Raw genomic sequence first — 22,950 nt, forward strand, 5'->3', positions numbered from 1 at the left:
CAGCTTCCTCTACAGGAAGGATGACCCCCTGAGATCCTTTAACTTTCGGTTTAAGTTTCTAGAGATAATCCTTTTTTTTTTTTTTTAGGGGAGAGGAGAAAGGGGGATGTCAAGCAGCAATCCTTAATAACAAAGAAATTCCTGAGGTGTATTGCCAAAGCAAAGAGCAGATAAAAGAATAAGATTCAACTTTTGTTGTTGTTGTTGTTGGGATACTTTTGAGAGCTAGAAAAACAGACAGAGCCAAGCTGTAATAAAGCTTACTTAAAAAAATTTAAGGCCCCTAACAAGATTCAAATAATTTCAAATACAGTTGTCAAAATAACATGTTGCTTTTAATTAAACTTTAAATTCAGCAAAATCCCTCGGCAAGAACACTTTGTAAAAGCACATACAAAAGTTACACACCGTATTAATCATCTGCATTTCTTGAGTATTTTTTTATGAGGGCCCAAAAGTGCTTTACTAATATGAAGGTGCCCAGTGCTCCTGTGAGACAGGTAAGCATTCTTACCTCCACTTGGCAAAAGGGTAAATTGAGGCACAGGTGGATGAAATGTTTTGTCCAAGTTCAAAACAAGTCATTGGACAAACACACACCTCCCACCTCTGCAGTGAAAGTGTCTTCCCGAATGTAAAAGATGGTCAGTGCATAAGAGTCAAGGTGTGAGGATTCTTTTCCCACTTCTACCATTGATTTCCTGCATGGCTCACGAACTCTCAGGACTTGTCTACATGGGGAACACGCAGGAAAGGGTTAAGCAACAGTGAACGAAGGCCACTTCACTTCTGAATGAGCATCCACACAGGGGATTAATGCACTTTGACTTCACATCTTTAATTAATTTACCAACTTTCTGAGCGGCACCATGAAGATTTGCCCTCAGTGCCTCAGGCTTCCCATTGATCGAATAAACAGGGGCATAATATTTAGGGAATGTTAAGAGGCTATGTTTTATGCCTTGCAGAACTCTGAGATCCTCAAATGAAAGGAAATATAAAAATCCACAGTATTGTTTCACACTTTGTACAACGCCATTTCTCTGCTTTCACCTAAAATGCATTCCTTTTTTTGTTTCAGTTTTCAACCAAACACACAGTCTCCTTCTCCTAACAGACTCTGTCAAGAAGTCACATTTAAAAGAACAGTTTTCAACCCCTCCCTCAGCCTTCCTTTAATTCTCTCCATCCCTGTCTCAGAGCGTACAGCAGAAACCCGGATTAATTTAGAGATGGTGCTACTGTGTTTAATGATGCAGCTGCAGACCTCACGTTCGAAGACTGTATGACCACAGTTGTAACTGGAAACTTCATTTTCCCCAGGAGTCAACGACTGAGAAGAGAAGCTACATTTTTCTGCACATCCTTTTAATTTTGCTCATGTTTGGTTTTGATCTCCAATACAAAGGAGGTCTCGTTCCCACTACCTGATCAAAGAGACAAGATAAAATAATCTAATCATTCAGTTTTATAATCCTAAACAGTGCTGAAGTCTCATCTTGATTTATCTCACTCTCAACTCTATAGCACATTGGCTTGCTTATTACATTTACATTTTTATTTTATTCAGAATAAGCTCTGAGGCAAATAAATGGAGCTGTTGTATTAATTAAGAGCACACTTGACAGAGTATCACACCTGTTTAATAAAATCTTCAGATGTTGTATCCCATAGCAGACAAACATGAAAAGGTAACGTTAGCACAAAATCTGTGTCTGCAATTCATCCCCTCCAGATAGTAAAAGGGAAAAAGTGTAATTAATCTTCACAAATGGAATACTGTATGTACAAACAGGAACACTGTCATTTACACAGAAACAGTTTGGATTGGTCAGAGTTTCTGTTAAAAGGGTGGTGTCCCAATTACTATAAAGCCTCATTTATGGAGATCCCACAGGTGTAACAAAGGTTCATCAAGCGGCCCATTGCTGGTTATTGCTCTGCAATGCCAAGCAGAGACGTAGAGGCATTTCTCAGCACGAACAGGTACATGGAATAACCCGGGTACTATAGGTATGTCAGATCCCAGGCAAAATTGCTTTATGGAAAACAGACCTGGTCATAGAATCATAGAATCATAGAATATCAGGGTTGGAAGGGACCCCAGAAGGTCATCTAGTCCAACCCCCTGCTCAAAGCAGGACCAATTCCCAGTTAAATCATCCCAGCCAGGGCTTTGTCAAGCCTGACCTTAAAAACCTCTAAGGAAGGAGATTCTACCACCTCCCTAGGTAACGCATTCCAGTGTTTCACCACCCTCTTAGTGAAAAAGTTTTTCCTAATATCCAATCTAAACCTCCCCCACTGCAACTTGAGACCATTACTCCTCGTTCTGTCATCTGCTACCATTGAGAACAGTCTAGAGCCATCCTCTTTGGAACCCCCTTTCAGGTAGTTGAAAGCAGCTATCAAATCCCCCCTCATTCTTCTCTTCTGCAGGCTAAACAATCCCAGCTCCCTCAGCCTCTCCTCATAACTCATGTGTTCCAGTCCCCTAATCATTTTTGTTGCCCTTCGCTGGACTCTCTCCAATTTATCCACATCCTTCTTGAAGTGTGGGGCCCAAAACTGGACACAGTACTCCAGATGAGGCCTCACCAATGTCGAATAGAGGGGAACGATCACGTCCCTCGATCTGCTCGCTATGCCCCTACTTATACATCCCAAAATGCCATTGGCCTTCTTGGCAACAAGGGCACACTGCTGACTCATATCCAGCTTCTCGTCCACTGTCACCCCTAGGTCCTTTTCTGCAGAACTGCTGCCTAGCCATTCGGTCCCTAGTCTGTAGCTGTGCATTGGGTTCTTCCGTCCTAAGTGCAGGACCCTGCACTTATCCTTATTGAACCTCATCAGATTCCTTTTGGCCCAATCTTCCAATTGGTCTAGGTCCTTCTGTATCCTATCCCTCCCCTCCAGCGTATCTACCACTCCTCCCAGTTTAGTATCATCCGCAAATTTGCTGAGAGTGCAATCCACACCATCCTCCAGATCATTTATGAAGATATTGAATAAAACCGGCCCCAGGACCGACCCCTGGGGCACTCCACTTGATACCGGCTGCCAACTAGACATGGAGCCATTGATCACTACCCGTTGAGCCCGACAATTTAGCCAGCTTTCTACCCACCTTATGGTGCATTCATCCAGCCCATACTTCCTTAACTTGCTGACAAGAATACTATGGGAGACCGTGTCAAAAGCTTTGCTAAAGTCAAGAAACAATACATCCACTGCTTTCCCTTCATCCACAGAACCAGTAATCTCATCATAAAAGGCGATTAGATTAGTCAGGCATGACCTTCCCTTGGTGAATCCATGCTGGCTGTTCCTGATCACTTTCCTCTCATGCAAGTGCTTCAGGATTGATTCTTTGAGGACCTGCTCCATGATTTTTCCAGGGACTGAGGTGAGGCTGACTGGCCTGTAGTTCCCAGGATCTTCTTTCTTCCCTTTTTTAAAGATTGGCACTACATTAGCCTTTTTCCAGTCATCCGGGACTTCCCCGGTTCGCCACGAGTTTTCAAAGATAATGGCCAGTGGCTCTGCAATCACAGCCGCCAATTCCTTCAGCACTCTCGGATGCAACTCGTCCGGCCCCATGGACTTGTGCACGTCCAGCTTTTCTAAATAGTCCCTAACCGCCTCTATCTCCACAGAGGGCTGGCCATCTCTTCCGCATTTTGTGATGCCCAGCGCAGCAGTCTGGGAGCTGACCTTGTTAGTGAAAACAGAGGCAAAAAAAGCATTGAGTACATTAGCTTTTTCCACATCCTCTGTCACTAGGTTGCCTCCCTCATTCAGTAAGGGGCCCACACATTCCTTGGCTTTCTTCTTGTTGCCAACATACCTGAAGAAACCCTTCTTGTTACTCTTGACATCTCTGGCTAGCTGCAGCTCCAGGTGCGATTTGGCCCTCCTGATAACATTCCTACATGCCCGAGCAATATTTTTATACTCTTCCCTGGTCATATGTCCAACCTTCCACTTCTTGTAAGCTTCTTTTTTATGTTTAAGATCCGCTAGGATTTCACCATTAAGTCTAACTTGATCTTGGTCTAACTTGATATTTTGTTTTATGAGGTGACAAGTTTGCTTGATACAGGCAATAGTGATGATGTAATAGACATAGATGTAATAAGGCATTTGGCTTGGTACCACACAACATTTTGATTAAGAAACTAAAACGACACAGAAATCAACATGGCACACATTAAATGGATTAAAAGCTGGCTAAATGATAAGTCTCAAAATGTAGCCGTAAGCAGGGAATCCTCATTGAGCGGGTGTGTTTCTAAAGGGGTCCCACAGATATCTGCTCTACACTATTTAAAACTTTTATCAATGATCTGGAAGAAAACAAAATCATCACTGATTTCCAGATGACACAGATGGCACCTTCCTCCCTGCCGCCTCCATCCCCAGTATTAATCTATAATAATCAGTACTAGTTCCCCATTTTTCCCCCCCAAGGTCTAGTTCAAACTTGCCCTTGCTGTTTTAAGAACCTCCCTGAACTTGCTGCAGCACACCTTATGAAATCTTCTCTCTCATGGCCCCTTTCCCGGCTACCTCCATTAAAGCTCATCTATGTGGATATATTGACCAGAATAGGTATTGTGGAATAAGTGACTTTTCAGTTGCTGTTCCAGAATAGCTCCCCCCGCGTACACATGCTAGTCTGGAATAAAAGTCACTTTTATTCCACAATAATTAGTTTGTTTCCAAACATTCTAGAATAAAATCACTTTTATTCCAAACAGCATCCACATGGGGAGCTATTCTGGAATACTTTTTACCCATGTAAACAGGCCCTTAAACTAATCTAGCACTGGCCTCCTATCCATCGCTCTGTGCTTCCTCATTTATTCGCCGTATATTTTTAGATCTTTTCTCAAAACCACTTTCTCTCTCTCTCTCTCTCTCTCCTCTACCTGTGTCGCTTACAAAATTAAAATGATAGCTAAGAGAGAGAGAAGATAAGTGTTTTGTCTAATACTGGGATACAGTTAGTAAGATACTTGCCATAACAGCTATAGGGCATTCCAAATTCTATTCCTTTTTTTTTTTTTTGGTCTTGAGAAACTGAGATTTTAGTGGAGTTATATGAACTCCGGGGAGTATGTTCTCCAAGCCAATCAACAAAATGTTACCACACTGCGTAACTACAACGTTCTTTTCAGTGTCTTCCTCCCCTGTGGAAATATTGATGGAGCGACCGCTAACAAAGACTTGGGATAGCATAAGACCAGGCACACCTTTTTCCACAAGAGAGCGTGAAACTGAGCTGCACTGTACTACCGTACAAACCCCTGAGGTTGTTAGTAGACTAAATACAATTTGATTCATACTCACATGCCCTTTGGAGCCACTATGCCAGATGGTTTCCAAGTAGATGCAGATGCTGTAATATTTAGCCAGGGTTTAGGTGAAGAGGACGTGACTCCTTTAGTCCTCGGCCCAGATACCCAATGTATTGTCATCATTAGCTGATTAGGCGTAATATTAACAGCTTTTGATTTAGCATTAGGGCCTAGTTACAAGGACAGTAATAATGCAGGTCATAAAAGCATGTCTCAGGGGCATGTAATTTAACTGCAGTTAAAATTGCCATTCTTTGAAGGGCCTTCATAACAGAAAAAGAAGAAAGGCTTTTTTGTCATGAGCGTTTTGTGGTTTTTAAGTCTCATTAAAAAACACTTGACCTATGCAGGACTTTAATCAGTCTTGTATCTTCTGGCAGATGGACTGACAATTCTAGACTGTATCCCATTAAGGGCTGGGAGGCTCACAAAATGATCAGGGCTCACTTTTCACTCGGGGAGACTCATCAGAATTCTATACATGAAGCCCTTTGTGTTCTCCCATTTGTTTTTCCTTTCTTTTTATCACCTTGATCCTTCAGTGGACATCCAGGATCCTCCCACCTGACGCAGGATGAAAATGAATGTCCTGTGAGCCTCTCCACATGGCTCAGAAATCAGCCAAAGAGCGAACTGGATTTAAACAACTCCCCCAACTCCAGACTCCAAATATACACAGACTCTGCATCAGATCTGTGACTCTATAGGTCTAGAGTGTGCAAGATTCATAGATTTTAAGGCCAGAAGGCACCACTGTGATCACTTAGTCCAACCTCCTGCACAGCACAGTCCATAGGTCTTCCCTAAATTAGTTCCTTCTTTAAGCCGAATAGCTATGGCCCAGCTAGAGCAGATCTTTTACAAAAATGTCCAGTGTTGATTTTAAAATGTCCAGTAACGGAGAATCTACTACAATTCTTGGTAAGATGTTCCCATGGTTAAATACTTCACTGTTAGAAATTTGCCCCTTATTTCTAGTCTGAATTTGTCTAGCTTCAACTTCTAGCCATTGGATCTTGTTATACCTTTGTCTAATAAACTGAGGAGCCATCTAATCAAATTTCTATGACTGTGATCAAGTCACACCCCAACCTTCTCTTTGACAGACAGATTGATCTCTTTGAGTCTCTCACTACACGGCATGGTTTCCAAACCTTTAATCATTCTCTGAACCCTCTCTCCAATATTTCAACATCCTTCTTGAAGTATGGACACCAGAACTACACATAAATATTCCAGCGCTGCTGGTAAACACCAGTGCCCAAATACAGAGGTGATACAACCTCCCTACCCCTACTCGATATTCCTGTGTTTATACGGCAAAGAGCACGTTAGCTCTTGCAGACACAGTATAGTACTGAGAATTAATAATGTTCAGTTGAATACCCACTGTGACACACACACACGTCTTTTTTAGAGTCCTGCACCCAGCTTAGCAAGTGATCCAGATCGCTCTGTATTAGTGACCAGTCCTTCTCATTATTTACCAACATAATGAATATGGGCAGCAGTATTCTTCATTTGATGGAATGTAGACAGCTGGGACCCATGGAGGCCACAAAGAAAAGAACGAAAACATTGAGGGGTTTCCATGCACGCACACACGCACGCACTTACTTTTTCGGATTCTTTAGCTTTTTATTTTTTTCCAAACAAGAACTAACTGTGCAGCATACCCCTGAAACCAGGGATACGCTGTACTATTAAAGACAATGAGGGATACTACTAACACTCAACATGGGGCTCTCCAACCAACTCATAAGTCAACTACTTCATCCTGCATTTCATTGGTGGTTTTTTAGATTCTGATCAGCCTCATTCCATTTCAAAGGATGAATGCAAAGCATGCCGGGAGGAAAAAACAAACAGAGAGACCAAAAAAAGTGCTTTTAAGAGCACAGGCTCTTTGAGCGTTGGATACGAGAGCAACCCACGCTCCTACCATGCACAGTCCCAACACACCCAGTTATACTAGTGAATTACTCCAGGGTAACAGTAGCATCTACACATCACCTAGGTGCAAAGTTACCAAAGTGACTATAATTATAAAGGTACCATATCAGGATCCATTTTTAAATATAGCCAGGATGCATTCTTGATCCTACATTTGATGACCACTGAAATTAACACATTGGTTTCTGTGAATACTAGATTTGGGAACTAAACACCCAAAGTGTGTTGTATCAGAGAAGGTCCACAAGTATCGTCAGCAGCATGCTGACAAAGTTAAGTATTTAGTTTCAGGTCAATGTGTGCTTTTAAAATCCACAAATTTCATTAAAGTAATCCTTATCCTGACCTGGGAATCCAATCACAGCCAGCTTACCCAACAGTGAGCAGAGGCATCAAACGTAAGCAGCAGTGCCAGTAGCTTCAGGCTGAGACTAGAATAGTGGCAGAGTTCCAGGAAGTAATAGAAGCCAAAAATTAGATTAAGTCTTAAACCCGACATCTACAGTCTCATTTAATTCATATACGTTTTACATGTTGCATGTGAACCTGGACAGAGATTAATTTCAAGCAGTGCCGGTAACATGCCAGATTCAGAGCCCTGGCACTCTGTTCCCACTGGGCATCCACAGGACAGCCCAGCCCAGCTACTGACAGTACAAGCTTCTCCCACACACCATGGGCCTGAACTCTATCCCAGATAGACCACCTGTAGAGCCCAGAGGGAAGCCAAGTCTCAACAGCATAGTCATTCCTTGGTCTCTGCCTAGACCGCCAACAGGTTCACCCGTTGTCTGACAACATAGGCCATCCTCTAGGAACCGGATTGAGACCCATCAATTCATATCACACAAGCCACCCACCATTTTCAAAGGCCATCACCGGCATTGGACAGCTGTGCACCCCACAAGGATGGACTCTATTTCCTATTGCTATTACCAACTTCCTGAACCACCAGTCTGGCCCTCTCCTCCTCATTTGGTATCAGCCATTTCTACCAAACTATGATAATTTTTTATACAGTAGGCAAAGGCCTTTAACTCTTTCTCCATGGTGTTGTCATAGCAAAGTTCAGGGTTCCCCTGGAACAGAACACTATTCTCCAGCCACTGTATTTCAAAGAAGTGGAAGTCTAATATACCTAGTGCATGCAGCTGATGCCTTCCTGCTTTTCAAAGAGACAGTTACTCTACCGAAGCTTCCTCTCTCTACAGAGCTCAAGCCAGCTGGACGGCAGTTGAAAGAGTCACCCTCAGTCAACAGCGTCAGATATCTGAAGACTACAGCCCAAAACAAATACACACATTTAAAATTAAAATTTTTTTTTAAAAAGGACATAAAAAGAATAAATTGTCCCTTGCTGGCATAAAGAAGCAGCAAATTGTATCTCTCTTTAAAATCCCATATCTCCCTTGAAATGGCTTCCCAATCAGCAATCTCAAAGGAGTTGATAGACCGGATCAGACTTCTGGCCTGTCTTAGCCCAGTATCCTGTCTCTGATAACAGTCAGTACCAGATGCTTTAGAAATACCATAATGGGCAATTATGGAATAATCTGTTTCTTGGTACCCAGAAAAGCTTCTTTGAGAAATTATCACGTAATTCCGACTGGGGGCCTGGTAACATAAATCTTGGGAGAAGAATCATGGAAGGGTCCTACTCAGAATCTCTGGATTCACCCCCAAAGCATCTCATCAACCTCCCAAGCCCCAAGGGTGGGACGCATTACCTAAAACAAGGGGGGGGGGGGGACACAAAAATTATCCATGCAGGGACTTGCTGTGAGGTTCCTCTCTCTATTTCAAATAACTGTCTATAACCGCAGTTTCATGGTTGTTTATTTCTGAATTATTTAGTTTAAAAAAAACCTGGTTAAGAAACCATATTTCTGCGGCACACAAGTAATGCTGGCACAGAAACAAGGAACACTGTATGCGTATAACCAAACATGACTTGCCTGGGACTGCACTGCACTCTGCCCAATACATGACAGGAGGCCACCTCAGACATGAAAAGATGCCAGTGCCTCTCACACACCTAGTCACCCTAAACTAATCCCTGAATTTAACTATTTGTCTGTGAAACAGAGAATCCTGCCCCACTAAGGGACAGCCAACCCAGATCCACTAGCCCCACGCCACCCCAACTGTGCAGGGTTGGCATCAGAGGAAGGAAGCCCAGCAGCAGAGTGAGAGCATACGGCAGACAAAGGTCCGTGGAAGACTCCAGGCAGGAAGGCCTGGGTGGGGTGGCTCAGGAGAGAGCAATCTGAAGGAGCCCAGGAGAGGCTGAGGGGAGAGACAAAAAGAAGCCGGCGAAGGGCAAAGCTGAGCCCAAAGGGTGGGCAGAAAAGACTTGAATCAGAGGAGGGAAGAGGCCCCTCAGCAACGAGAGACTGGGGCACAGACTCTGTGTTTAGAGTTGGGTTTGGAGTTGTCCCCCCCTGAAGGAGTGGGCTTTGTTAATGGCTTAGCTGAAGGGCCAAGCCCAAGCGGGAAAACTAAGGCAGGGCCCCTGCAGGGCCCACCCAAGTCACAAAGGGCCACAAGAAGCAATGGTGACTTTGCAACCGTCTACAAAAAGTGAACACGTTATTTATTTGTAAATAGAGCTAATACAATCGGCTACCTGCCATTTTAAGGCTTTCTCCTGCTCCCCCTGAGGTCAAAGGCAAAATCCATTTAATTTCAGAAGGCACAGGTCTATCGAGTGCATCCCAAGAATTCTTCACGTCGGGGGGGGGGGGGTGTGTGTGTGTGTGAGGGAAAATCAATTCATTCCCCCCTCCCCAGGCATCTTTTGCATTGTAAGCACCCAGGCACCCGGCATCTACTTCCCAGTGGAACTGAAAGTCACAGTGTATGCACAATGATAATATGGTCTTGGCCACGCAGTGACCCATTGCAGAGGACCTAATGAAAAATGTAACCATGGTTGAATGAACTGTAGCACTGGGTCACTTTGATTTCTACACCCCTCTACAACCTGAGCCCAATTTCCTGGTTAATATATTTCATGCCACAACTAAGCTGAGAGGAAACTGAGCAACACCTATTTTCCTTCCCACCCCCCATTCAACTCAGAACCTGCTACCAGAGGCCATAAATTACCTGTGTACGACAGGGTAACTTACAAGCTCCAAATGAACTAGCAAAACAAAGCGAAGTACAATCCTATCTCAAAAATCAGGAGGCAATTCCTTCAAACCACAGCATCCACAGAATGCAAACTTTGGGCTTGGCTCACATTCCCGTGAGATGATTCACGGTCTTCCGAGTTACAAAGGGACCTAAAGCTTGGCCATGAACTCCCGAGCCATACACCCACTCAGGAAGGGACATTTGGATAAGGTCTGCTGGGTAGCAGTTGCGGCTCCATCCATTACTGGGGGGAAAAGTCCCCGCCTCCCCCGCCCACACACATCATCACCCTCCCTTGCCTTTAAAGACTTAGAAAACCCCAACGGTAGCCCCTCAGCAGCAGTTACACTGACACAGATTGTGGCAGGATTTATTTCTGGCAGAAAGTTAGCTGCTCAGCGAGACTGCTACACGTCTAACGCCTGCCAAGAAGAGGTCACACCTCTCCTCTGAGCACGCTTATTAGTGGTGGAAGTGGCTCGGAGCAAGGGGCTTGAGGAGCAAGCATGACTGGGTAGCTGCACGAGATGGAACAAGCCAAACAGGTTCATTCTTATAAATCAATACAAGGTTAAGAGGCTGCCGTTCACATGGCGCCTTAGCCCAGTGCTCCTGCCCGCCTCACAGACGTTAATGAAGTATGCCTCATGACGCTCCTCGTGGGGATGGAGTAACTTTAGTGAGGGACCAGCACCACACCTGAAAACCCATCCAATCCGCAGGAAACTGGGATTTGGATCTCAAGCTTCTCTCTAGACCCTTCCTCTCCTAACAGGCCAAATCAAAACCAAGCACCCCAGGACTTTGAGGAATCTCAGCCTCAGCTTCCAACCCCCAAACTCTGCCGCTGTAATTATGATGCACTTTTTACAGATGAGCAAAAGGAGTCACAAGGGAGTTAAATACACTATCTGGCTTTAGCGGATACAATTACATACATTCCCACGGCTGCCACGAATGGGGACCAGGTGGCATTTCAAGTCCTTCTGAAAAAGCTAACAGCCAGCAGGGACGTACAGGTGCCTAGAGATGAGCAGAGCGGTTTTCAAACTAGCTCTGGAGTTGAAGCAATGGAAGGATACCCCTTGAAACCCCTTGTCATGCCACTGTGGCCTTATTCTGGATTTCTCATAATTGCAGAGCTGAATGAAGTACACTTAACTCATTAGGGGGATCCCCTAATTACTAAAATTTCCCTACTGCACACAGAGTGGTGGAGGGGTTCTCAAGTGGGCTAAAGCTGAGTGGGATGATATTTAACATCTGCCATTTTTTTCACTTTCTTTAAATAGAAGAGCTGTGCAATCACAGACAGGTCTGGACAAATTGGCTCAGGTAAGGAATTAGGCACACGCATTTTGGGAGCAAGCTACAGGAAGAAAGAAAAAGGCATGTACACAAAATACTGCTCAGTGTTAGGGTAGATGTGTCATACCCTGTGGCTATACCATGGTCACTACCGGTTACAGTTTTTAGCTTTATCAGGGTGACTATCATTCCTCAGGGTGACTGGCAAGATCTGTTGTGCTTTCTCAACTTTTACTAACACTGTAATTTTATCCAGCACTATTTTAATGAGTACATCCCATAAAAAACAGGAGTACTTGTGGCACCTTAGAGACTAACAAATTTATTTGAGCATAAGCTTTCGTGGGCTACAGCCCACTTCATCAGATGCATAGAATGGAACATAAAGTAAGACGATATATATACACATACAGAGAACATGAAAAGGTGGAAGTTGCCATACCAACTCTAAGAGGCTAATTAATTAAGATGAGCTATTATCAGCAGGAGAAAAAAAACTTTTGTAGTGATAATCAAGATGGCCCATTTCAGACAGCTGACAAGAAGCTGTGAGGATACTTAACATGGGGAAATAGATTCAATTTGTGTAATGACCCAGCCACTCCCAGTCTCTAATCAAGCCCAAGTTAATGGTATCTAGTTCGCAAATTAATTCCAGCTCAGCAGTTTCTCTTTGGAGTCTGTTTTTGAAGCTTTTCTGTTGCAAAATTGCCACCTTTAAGTCTGTTACTGAGTGATCAGAGAGGTTGAAGTATTCTCCTACTGGTTTTTGAATGTTATGATTCCTGATGTCAGATTTCTGTCCATTTATCCTGGCCACTATGGATGTAGAAGCCCTCTACACCTACGTTCCACATAGAGATGGACTACAAGCTATCAGGAACAGTATCCCCAATAATGTCACGGCAAACTTGGAGGCTCAACTTTGTCCTCACCCACAACTATTTCATATTTGGGGACAATGTATACTTTCAAGTCAGCGGCACTGCTATGGGTACCCGCATGGCCCCACACTATGCCAACATTTTTATGGCTACAAAAGTTTTTTTTTCTCCTGCTGACAATAGCTCATCTTAATTAATTAGCCTCTTAGAGTTGGTATGGCAACTTCCACCTTTTTATGTTCTCTGTATGTATATATATCTTCTTACTATATGTTCCATTCCATGCATCTGATGAAGTGGGCTGCAGCCCACGAAAGCTTATGCTCAAATAAATTTGTTAGTCTCTAAGGTGCCATGAGTTCTCCTGTTCTTTTTGCAGATACAAACTAACACGGCTGCTACTCTGAAACCTGTTACATCCCATAAAGTTACACTGCAGATTAAGGGTACAATGCAGGCCAGAGAAGTCACTGAATTTGGTAGTTACACCTCCAGAAACTGTTAAAGAGCACAGGCAATGGACAACCATCCTTTCCTCCTGCCCCTTATATTTAAAATGTTGAGCGTTTTAAATTTTATTTTAACCAGGCACAAAGATAACATGCTGTAATCTATTCATGAGACGGGGCTGGTGCTGATCCAGCTTTAAATGAAAGAATAATCTTGCTCAAACCAAAAGCTAATGAGTTACCTAGCTAGCGTAAGGAAAGAATATGCCCCACTGCAGGGATACCATGTACTACAGTTATGTTATCGGCCTGATTCTGTTCTTACTCACAATGATGTAAATCAGGAGGCACTCTGTCAAAATTAATGGTGTTACACCAGTGTAAGATTCAGGCAAGAACAGAATTAGGCCCATAACGAGTTAGCCAATCTGTATTTTTCTTTCTGAAGAGTACATTGTTTCTTCAATGTGCCTATGTAATGACTTACCATGTCTCCATCTTTCAGGAGCACAAAAGCTTATCTGTACAATGCATGGTGAGAAATTACAAAGAGAAAATCAGAGGAGAAAGTTTGTCAACCTACCAGATCTGTCCAACGTTAACCAACGAGAGGTAGAGAATCCACAGAATGGCCATAAGGATCATGTTTGCACATCCAGTGACCAACACGTAAGCCGAAACTCCCAAGCCAAGGCCAGCAAGGTAGTCCAGGTTTCTGTCCATATCAGACCAGTCCAGGAACCAGATGATGGTTGGGGCATAGTTCAAGGAATCCAGGTTAATCTTCCCTTTGAAATACCGTTTGACGTTCTGCAAGTACAGTTTGCATGGCAGCAGTCCCTTCTCCCCTATCAGCTGCTTGTTTTGATGGTACGCCACCAAAAAAGCGACAACTAGGAGAAAAAAAACAAAAATGAAAATGTCATTAAAAACCATCACAGAGGGACATCTTTCAAGCCCAGCATGGTGGAGGTGTATCTGTGCATTGGGTATGAATGCATTAACACCTCCTTCTCTCCAATAGTATACAAAACAGCCACTTCTATTCAATTTGATAAATAAGGCATGGGAATCCCATAAACACTGTATCCCTTAGTACAGGGAATTTATGCAGAGTCTGTTTTGGGGAAAATAGGAGTTTCTCCAAGATGGATATTTCATTGGTTGCTGGCAATGTCAGTAGCAATAGCAACAAATTACTAAAGAAATCATCAGCCACCCCCCGAGCTAAATCTAATATAGAAACAACACACTCAGACCCAGGAACCAAATGATATTGTTTTGCACTTGCATAGAGTCTTTCTTCCAACGGTCTCAAATGAAATGTTTTACACAACATCAGCTAAACCTCACAATCCCACCCAGACCCACCCACACACACGCGCGATATGCAGCATCCCGATGTTACCAGTGAGTACATGGAAACAGCAAGATTAAGCAACTTGCCCAAGGTCACACACACAGAGTTAGGAGCAGAACTCAGGCAATTGTTCTGTTCATTAGACATCAGTGCCTCAAATGGTAAACAGAGATAACTGAGATCAGACCTGCCAACTTCTGAGTATCTTTGGATCCCTCTCTAATACCAACAGTAGCATTAGCACTTGCCACCCAGATCAAAGGCTGCTAAGTCAGTTACCCATCCACTCCCATGCCCTCAGGAAAGAGAATGTGGTTCACAGCTTTCAGGAGGGAGATGGCAAGTGCTGCTAACAAAAAGTCAGCAAAGAGGACACATCATAGTCACAACAAGGCAGATTCTCTCCTGTAGCCAAGTTCCACTCAGTGCCAGAGAGTGGAGGGGTGGCAAGATGCTCGTTACAGCTGCCTGATGATGAGGGACTGTCTATGCTGACACCAGTCTGAGAGGTATAGCTTAGAGGCTGCTTTAACTGTCAACATGTGGTCCTCAAAGGATCATGCACCAATCTACCCAGGGCATGGACAGATGCAGGAGCCAGCTCCACCAGTTTGATACCCTCCAAGAGTTCTCCCAGGCCAGGGGAATTTTCAGCTGGCCAGCTACAGCCAGTACTCATCCTTTTTGTGCTGTCTGGGTGGTGCAAAGCGGCCAGATCCTAATAAGAATTTGGCCCACTATCATTTCTGATGCATCATTTCAATATGACCACTTCATATTAAACCTCTCTTGTGTATCAATTCCAGTGAACACTCTTCTATGGGGAAAGAGAGTCTCAAATGGGGATTTAAGGTACATTGTGAAAAGAACACCATATAGGCCATACCTCCTTACAGTATCTTGGAGAGAAAGAGGATTCAGGGAATCCTGAAGCCGTGATAGTCTTTGCTGTCCTCTAGGAAACGCAAGCATAGGAATGGCATTTCATGGCCCTCTGGAGGCATTTACTTCTATGTCAGGACAAAGTATTTTCAACAAAAAGGAAAGGGCCATATTGCGGTCAAGGCAGAGGACTTAGCAAAAGTCACCAGGTCCCTTAGCAGACGACTCCTAGGTTCTTGGCCCAGCTCCGCCACACACTCAGTGGGTGACTTTCCTCGTCTGCGTTCGGTATTAGCCTGCCTAATGATGCGGTTGTCAAGCTAACGCTTTCATGTTTGCAAGGCACTTGGAGGCCTTGGCTGGATTGGAAACCACTCCATATAAACAGTGGTTAAAGGAGAACGTAACGTTGGGGCGGGGGGGGGGGAGGGGGAGGGAGCTCTCATTGCAATAGCCCAGGCATATGAGGAGCTGTAGGGAAACCCCCTTACTCAAGCTAGGTAGAGGAGGGACAACACCCCTCTGATTTTAGCAGGATGGGGATAGCTGCACCATCTTCCTCTCCTACTTTTCCCCCAAGATATTTTCATTATCTGAAGGCAACATTCAAAATACTGTACAATGTAAATATTCAACAGCATGCATGGAGAGTGCCGATTTTAATTTGTAATAACGGTTTTCTAATGCTTTGGGCAATAATTAACCCACAGCACACAGAGAAGAGGTTCTATTTGCAGTGGTATAGCCTAGCTTTGGAAAAAAATCTGTATAAAACTCCCACATATTAGAATTTTTCTTTCACAGAACCATGTTTAAAAATACCCTGATACGTTAATGTGATGGCTCATGAGATAACATTCAGTATCTAGGATGCTTCAAGTTAATTTGGCCATTTGATAGTTAATGCTCACAAGAATGCAACTATTTTAGTCGTAAGAGTGTAGTTATGCTATGGGTTGGATCCCTGTATCCTCTCACATACTGGCATGTTCAAAATGTGAAGACTTAATATTTTCTTGTCCTATAAATTGCTACTTTTACATGTCACTACAGCTCTCCTACTTATAATACCTACATCCTTCAACTGGACAATCTAAGAACAGCCAAATGCTTTTTTTAACAGTATATAAGCAATTTAATTACAGATCATAGACCTAGAATTTGATGTACTGCAGAGAAAGTCGGTCAGTTTCTAGGAATTATCTCATATTTTAGGAATCTCCGCCAGTTACCAGCTTGCAGTTTGTAACTGCAGTCATCTCCTCTGTCAGAGAAATGATGAGGGACAATATTTCCTGATTAGGCTCCATACATTTCACTCCCTGTTTCAAGCATTATCCGATTACTGGCCACGTCACTTACAGCAACAAGTCTTACAAAATTGAAAATGCTACACCACTGATTATTTCCCCCCTCCTCACTCATGCTCAAATCCATCCTAAACTGAGGGATGCTGTGGTGCGGACAACAATTTTGATGTCCACAGACAGCAACATATCTAAACATAGTGCATGCATAAATCCTGGTGCAGGTATATGGAACTGTGCTCACTGTTATTTTCCCGTGGATATGGGCTCCCTCTGCAAATTCTGTATGCGAAGCCAAGCTTTGCTGCAACTTGGAAGCATTGTGACCTGGAGGTTTGATTAACTATACAAATCAGGGCCCAACTGCTACATCGAGAATGAAAGGGGTATACCAGGAGGAAGGTTGGGGTCAGCATGTGACCCATCTCCCACCTCGTACAGATCCCATGGCAGGAATAATCCCGTTGTGGGGTGCTGCAGCCAGTCTATATATAGCGTCAAAGGGCCCAGTCCTGCAAGGTTCTTAGAGTCTCCTGAGAGGTGCTGAATGACTGGCAGGATCAGGCTCTTGACACGCACCATTGTCCGCACTCAAACACTCAGGGTCTAAATCTGGTCCTCAGATTATATTTTAAACCTGAACTAACTCCCCAACTCATTTGAGAAGGAAAGAAACATGCTTCAGATTAATAATGATCAAAATACTGCACCACCATCTCCCCCCGAACACACACACACAAGGATCTCCAGTGGCATTTGTTTAATAATCCCTTTAAAACCATTACTCTGGCATTACACCCAAATTTATCTTCTTGCTCTCTCCTGAATGAGCACTAAGGGCCTACCGGAAATTAACAGAAGGATTCCCATTGACTTCAATGGGTTTTCAATCAGGAAACCAGCAGATTTTTTCTTTTAAAGAAACCTCACTGACCTATTTTACACAAAAACCGACAAAGCCAAGCAGGGCATTTCATTAGATTAGAGATAGAAAAGGACACACTGACCATAAAGCTTAAGAGTTGTCTTCTGAAGACAATAAGCTAAGTAAAATGTAAATATATATATATATATATAAAGTATTCCTTATGCTGGTGGGTTTTGTGTTTTTTTAAACCAAAGCTCTTCTCAGAACTGTAAAACTAAAAGATTCAGTACACGAAACCAGCAGAATTATAAGGCTCCCCAACATCAGACAACTTAATATCTCTGCTTTGGTTAAAAAAAAATTCTCTGCCCTTAAAAAACCCTACATGGCTTGATTTACCTTGATTAGCATTGCAATTTGCTGCCGAGTTTTCAAAAAGTGCTAATCAAATTTACCTCTAAATGCTGCACAAATTGTTGACCCAACCCATAACTGCTAATCAGTTTCGAAAAAAAATCTAAATTAGACTCCTGCACTGTAAGCAAGATAAACAAGGAAAGGGCAAATTAGGAAAAATATACACTACGGCAATTGAAGAAAAGTATACACTATATATGCAGAATATTGTACCGGGTATTTAAGTTTAAAAGCAGCAAATATCTATTATAAGTTGGCATGAACGGCACATCTAAGAATTGTACAGTTTTTTTGCGGGGGTGGGGGGGAAGACTTCTCACAAAATGAAGATTTTTTTTTTTTTTTTTTACAAGCGTTTCATAGAATCATAGAATCATAGAATATCAGGGTTGGAAGGGACCCCAGAAGGTCATCTAGTCCAACCCCCTGCTCGAAGCAGGACCAATTCCCAGTTAAATCATCCCAGCCAGGGCTTTGTCAAGCCTGACCTTAAAAACCTCTAAGGAAGGAGATTCTACCACCTCCCTAGGTAACACATTCCAGTGTTTCACCACCCTCTTAGTGAAAAAGTTTTTCCTAATATCCAATCTAAACCTCCCCCACTGCAACTTGAGACCATTACTCCTCGTTCTGTCATCTGCTACCATTGAGAACAGTCTAGAGCCATCCTCTTTGGAACCCCCTTTCAGGTAGTTGAAAGCAGCTATCAAATCCCCCCTCATTCTTCTCTTCTGCAGGCTAAACAATCCCAGCTCCCTCAGCCTCTCCTCATAAGTCATGTGTTCCAGACCCCTAATCATTTTTGTTGCCCTTCGCTGGACTCTCTCCAATTTATCCACATCCTTCTTGTAGTGTGGGGCCCAAAACTGGACACAGTACTCCAGATGAGGCCTCACTAATGTCGAATAGAGGGGAACAATCACGTCCCTCGATCTGCTCGCTATGCCCCTACTTATACATCCCAAAATGCCATTGGCCTTCTTGGCAACAAGGGCACACTGCCGACTCATATCCAGCTTCTCGTCCACTGTCACCCCTAGGTCCTTTTCCGCAGAACTGCTGCCTAGCCATTCGGTCCCTAGTCTGTAGCTGTGCATTGGGTTCTTCCGTCCTAAGTGCAGGACCCTGCACTTATCCTTATTGAACCTCATCAGATTTCTTTTGGCCCAATCCTCCAATTTGTCTAGGTCCTTCTGTATCCTATCCCTCCCCTCCAGCGTATCTACCACTCCTCCCAGTTTAGTATCATCCGCAAATTTGCTGAGAGTGCAATCCACACCATCCTCCAGATCATTTATGAAGATATTGAACAAAACCGGCCCCAGGACCGACCCTTGGGGCACTCCACTTGATACCGGCTGCCAACTAGACATGGAGCCATTGATCACTACCCGTTGAGCCCGACAATCTAGCCAGCTTTCTACCCACCTTATAGTGCATTCATCCAGCCCATACTTCCTTAACTTGCTGACAAGAATACTGTGGGAGACCGTGTCAAAAGCTTTGCTAAAGTCAAGAAACAATACATCCACTGCTTTCCCTTCATCCACAGAACCAGTAATCTCATCATAAAAGGCAATTAGATTAGTCAGGCATGACCTTCCCTTGGTGAATCCATGCTGGCTGTTCCTGATCACTTTCCTCTCATGCAAGTGCTTCAGGATTGATTCCTTGAGGACCTGCTCCATGATTTTTCCAGGGACTGAGGTGAGGCTGACTGGCCTGTAGTTCCCTGGATCCTCCTCCTTCCCTTTTTTAAAGATTGGCACTACATTAGCCTTTTTCCAGTCATCCGGGACTTCCCCCGTTCGCCACGAGTTTTCAAAGATAATGGCCAATGGCTCTGCAATCACAGCCGCCAATTCCTTCAGCACTCTCGGATGCAACTCGTCCGGCCCCATGGACTTGTGCACGTCCAGCTTTTCTAAATAGTCCCTAACCACCTCTATCTCCACAGAGGGCTGGCCATCTCTTCCCCATTTTGTGATGCCCAGCGCAGCAGTCTGGGAGCTGACCTTGTTAGTGAAAACAGAGGCAAAAAAAGCATTGAGTACATTAGCTTTTTCCACATCCTCTGTCACTAGGTTGCCTCCCTCATTGAGTAAGGAGCCCACACTTTCCTTGGCTTTCTTCTTGTTGCCAACATACCTGAAGAAACCCTTCTTGTTACTCTTGACATCTCTGGCTAGCTGCAGCTCCAGGTGCGATTTGGCCCTCCTGATATCATTCCTACATGCCCGAGCAATATTTTTATACTCTTCCCTGGTCATATGTCCAACCTTCCACTTCTTGTAAGCTTCTTTTTTATGTTTAAGATCCGCTAGGATTTCACCATTAAGCCAAGCTGGTCGCCTGCCATATTTACTATTCTTTCGACTCATCGGGATGGTTTGTCCCTGTAACCTCAACAGGGATTCCTTGAAATACAGCCAGCTCTCCTGGACTCCTTTCCCCTTCAAGTTAGTCCCCCAGGGGATCCTGGCCATCCGTTCCCTGAGGGAGTCGAAGTCTGCATTCCTGAAGTCCAGGGTCCGTATCCTGCTGCTTACTTTTCTTCCCTGCGTCAGGATCCTGAACTCAACCAACTCATGGTCACTGCCTCCCAGATTCCCATCCACTTTTGCTTCCCCCACTAATTCTACCCGGTTTGTGAGCAGCAGGTCAAGAAAAGCGCCCCCCCCTAGTTGGCTCCTCTAGCACTTGCGCCAGGAAATTGTCCCCTACGCTTTCCAAAAACTTCCTGGATTGTCTATGCACCGCTGTATTGCTCTCCCAGCAGATATCAGGAAAATTAAAGTCACCCATGAGAATCAGGGCATGCGATCTAGTAGCTTCCGTGAGCTGCCGGAAGAAAGCCTCATCTACCTCATCCCCCTGGTCCGGTGGTCTATAGCAGACTCCCACCACTACATCACTCTTGTTGCACACACTTCTAAACTTAATCCAGAGACACTCAGGTTTTTCTGCAGTTTCGTACCGGAGCTCTGAGCAGTCATACTGTTCCCTTACATACAGTGCTACTCCCCCACCTTTTCTGCCCTGCCTGTCCTTCCTGAACAGTTTATAACCATCCATGACAGTACTCCAGTCATGTGAGTTATCCCACCAAGTCTCTGTTATTCCGATCATGTCATAGTTCCTTGACATCACCAGGACCTCCAGTTCTCCCTGCTTGTTTCCAAGGCTTTGTGCATTTGTATATAAGCACTTGAGATAACCTGTTGATCGCCCCTCATTCCCAGTATGAGGCAGGAGCCCTCCCCTCACAGACATTCCTGCCTGTGCTTCCTCCCGGTATCCCGCTTTCCCACTTACCTCAGGGCTTTGGTCTCCTTCCCCCGGTGAACCTAGTTTAAAGCCCTCCTCACTAGGTTAGCCAGCCTGCTGTTTATATTTCTGGAACTTTTAACGTAACAATTTTGTAATCAATTCACATTAGGAAATTTTCTAATGTGGTTAAAAACTCATCTTACCCAGGTAAGTCCTTATGTTTCCTCCCAAATGTCACTCCATTATACCTCCAAACTATGAAGACCTATGTCACCACTATTATACCATATTATTCACATGCGTACAATACTATACATGCACACATTTATGTAGAGATGTATATGGAAAGCCACAGACCTTGCAGTTTGCTGCTTACAATCCACCAGACTTTATTCTTCCCACAAGACTCAATTATGCTCACCTTCCTGTTAACATTTCTGGGTTCTTCCAACACTCATTTCCTGCACTAAGTAGTATTATAATTAGAACTACCACTAGAGGGCAGTCAATATACTCAGGTACATATTACTACACTTCAGCTATATAATCCGATTATGTGTGTATGTGTATATATATACATATGTGTGTGTGAATATAGATATAAGACACCGAAGTTCACAAGAACATTGATCTTTGATCTTCAGCCAGCCGGAAGCGTGACTGTTCGACCTTCCACCTTCCTCAACTGCAACATGTTCCCCCCGTCACATCCACAGGACTGACTGCACTGCTTTGCAGTGCTCTCCAGCTCTATCAGCCATGAGTGCAAAAGGCTGGAACCTAGAGCCAAACAAAGGCACAAAAGTTTGGTCAGGCCAGTAACCGAACTGCCCATGCATAGCAAGGACACGTTGCCCCTCTCTAGTGTCTTCTATCTGAGCATCTCAAAGCACATTACAAACATTCAGGAGTAAAGCCTCACAACGCTCATGTCAAGCATCATCATCTCCATTCTCCAGAGACAGAAACTTGCCCAAAGTCTCACAGTGCTAGAACAGGAGACAGACTTCCCATCTTCTCCTACCTGCCAGTCCAGTGCTCTATGCACAAGATTTCTGTCCCTCAGACTAGCTGGCAGTACAGCTGTCACAGAGGCAGCTGCAGGGTGACCATGCATCCTAACCAGGAGAAGCCCACCCTGCCCTGAGCATGCTTTGACAAAGCCCATTAAGCCAGGCTTTCTGCAGGAAAGAGCATTTCACCCTTTACGAGGAGCCCACGCGGACAAGTCCTTATGTGCTGGGGAGAACAGAGTGTCAAACTCGACAACTGCATTTGCAAACTTCATGCAATGCAGTAGCTGACAGCTCATCTCAATTCCAAGCATTTATTTTGACTTCAAGAGCAGTTTAAACACGTGACAGAAGAATGGAATTAATATGCCCTTGGCAGTTTCACATCCATACCACATGGATAAACTTTTGCCCCAGTGTGTAACATGATACAGAATTCGAATGACAGAGCGGATGATGAGCAGCCTAATGTCCATGTTGGAACATGTTGGCATAGGGATTGATTCAAAGTCCACTTTGACTTCCAGTGACTTTAACAGAAATTAGGCCCCAGGACACTTCACTCTATTTTGGAGTTTGCACTTGTTTACTTGTAGATGTGGATGGATGTATTATTCATTCCAACAATCAAACCCTTAGCTTTGTAATCTGTAAATTGTTATGCCACCAAACAGCACGGCAAATCTGTGCAAAAACACAAAGGAAAATTCTCCATGTACGTTGTGTATTGCTCCCTGT

General features: G+C 44.0%; 1 protein-coding gene across 2 annotated transcripts in view; it reads right to left on the bottom strand.

Annotated features, from left to right (window-relative positions):
* The window catches only part of LMF1 (lipase maturation factor 1), a 349,579-nt gene that overhangs the window by 314,239 nt on the left and 12,390 nt on the right, over nt 1-22,950 (bottom strand). The window contains exon 2 of one of the 2 annotated variants that reach the window (XM_073361771.1): nt 13,679-13,988. In XM_073361771.1, the coding sequence (XP_073217872.1) occupies nt 13,679-13,988 (310 nt within the window). Of the gene's footprint in view, nt 1-13,678; nt 13,989-22,950 lie in introns of those variants that run through there. The other variant, XM_073361772.1, reaches the window with a different exon arrangement.

The sequence above is a fragment of the Lepidochelys kempii genome, chromosome 10 (assembly GCF_965140265.1).
Source record: "Lepidochelys kempii isolate rLepKem1 chromosome 10, rLepKem1.hap2, whole genome shotgun sequence".
NCBI lineage: Eukaryota > Metazoa > Chordata > Testudines > Cheloniidae > Lepidochelys > Lepidochelys kempii.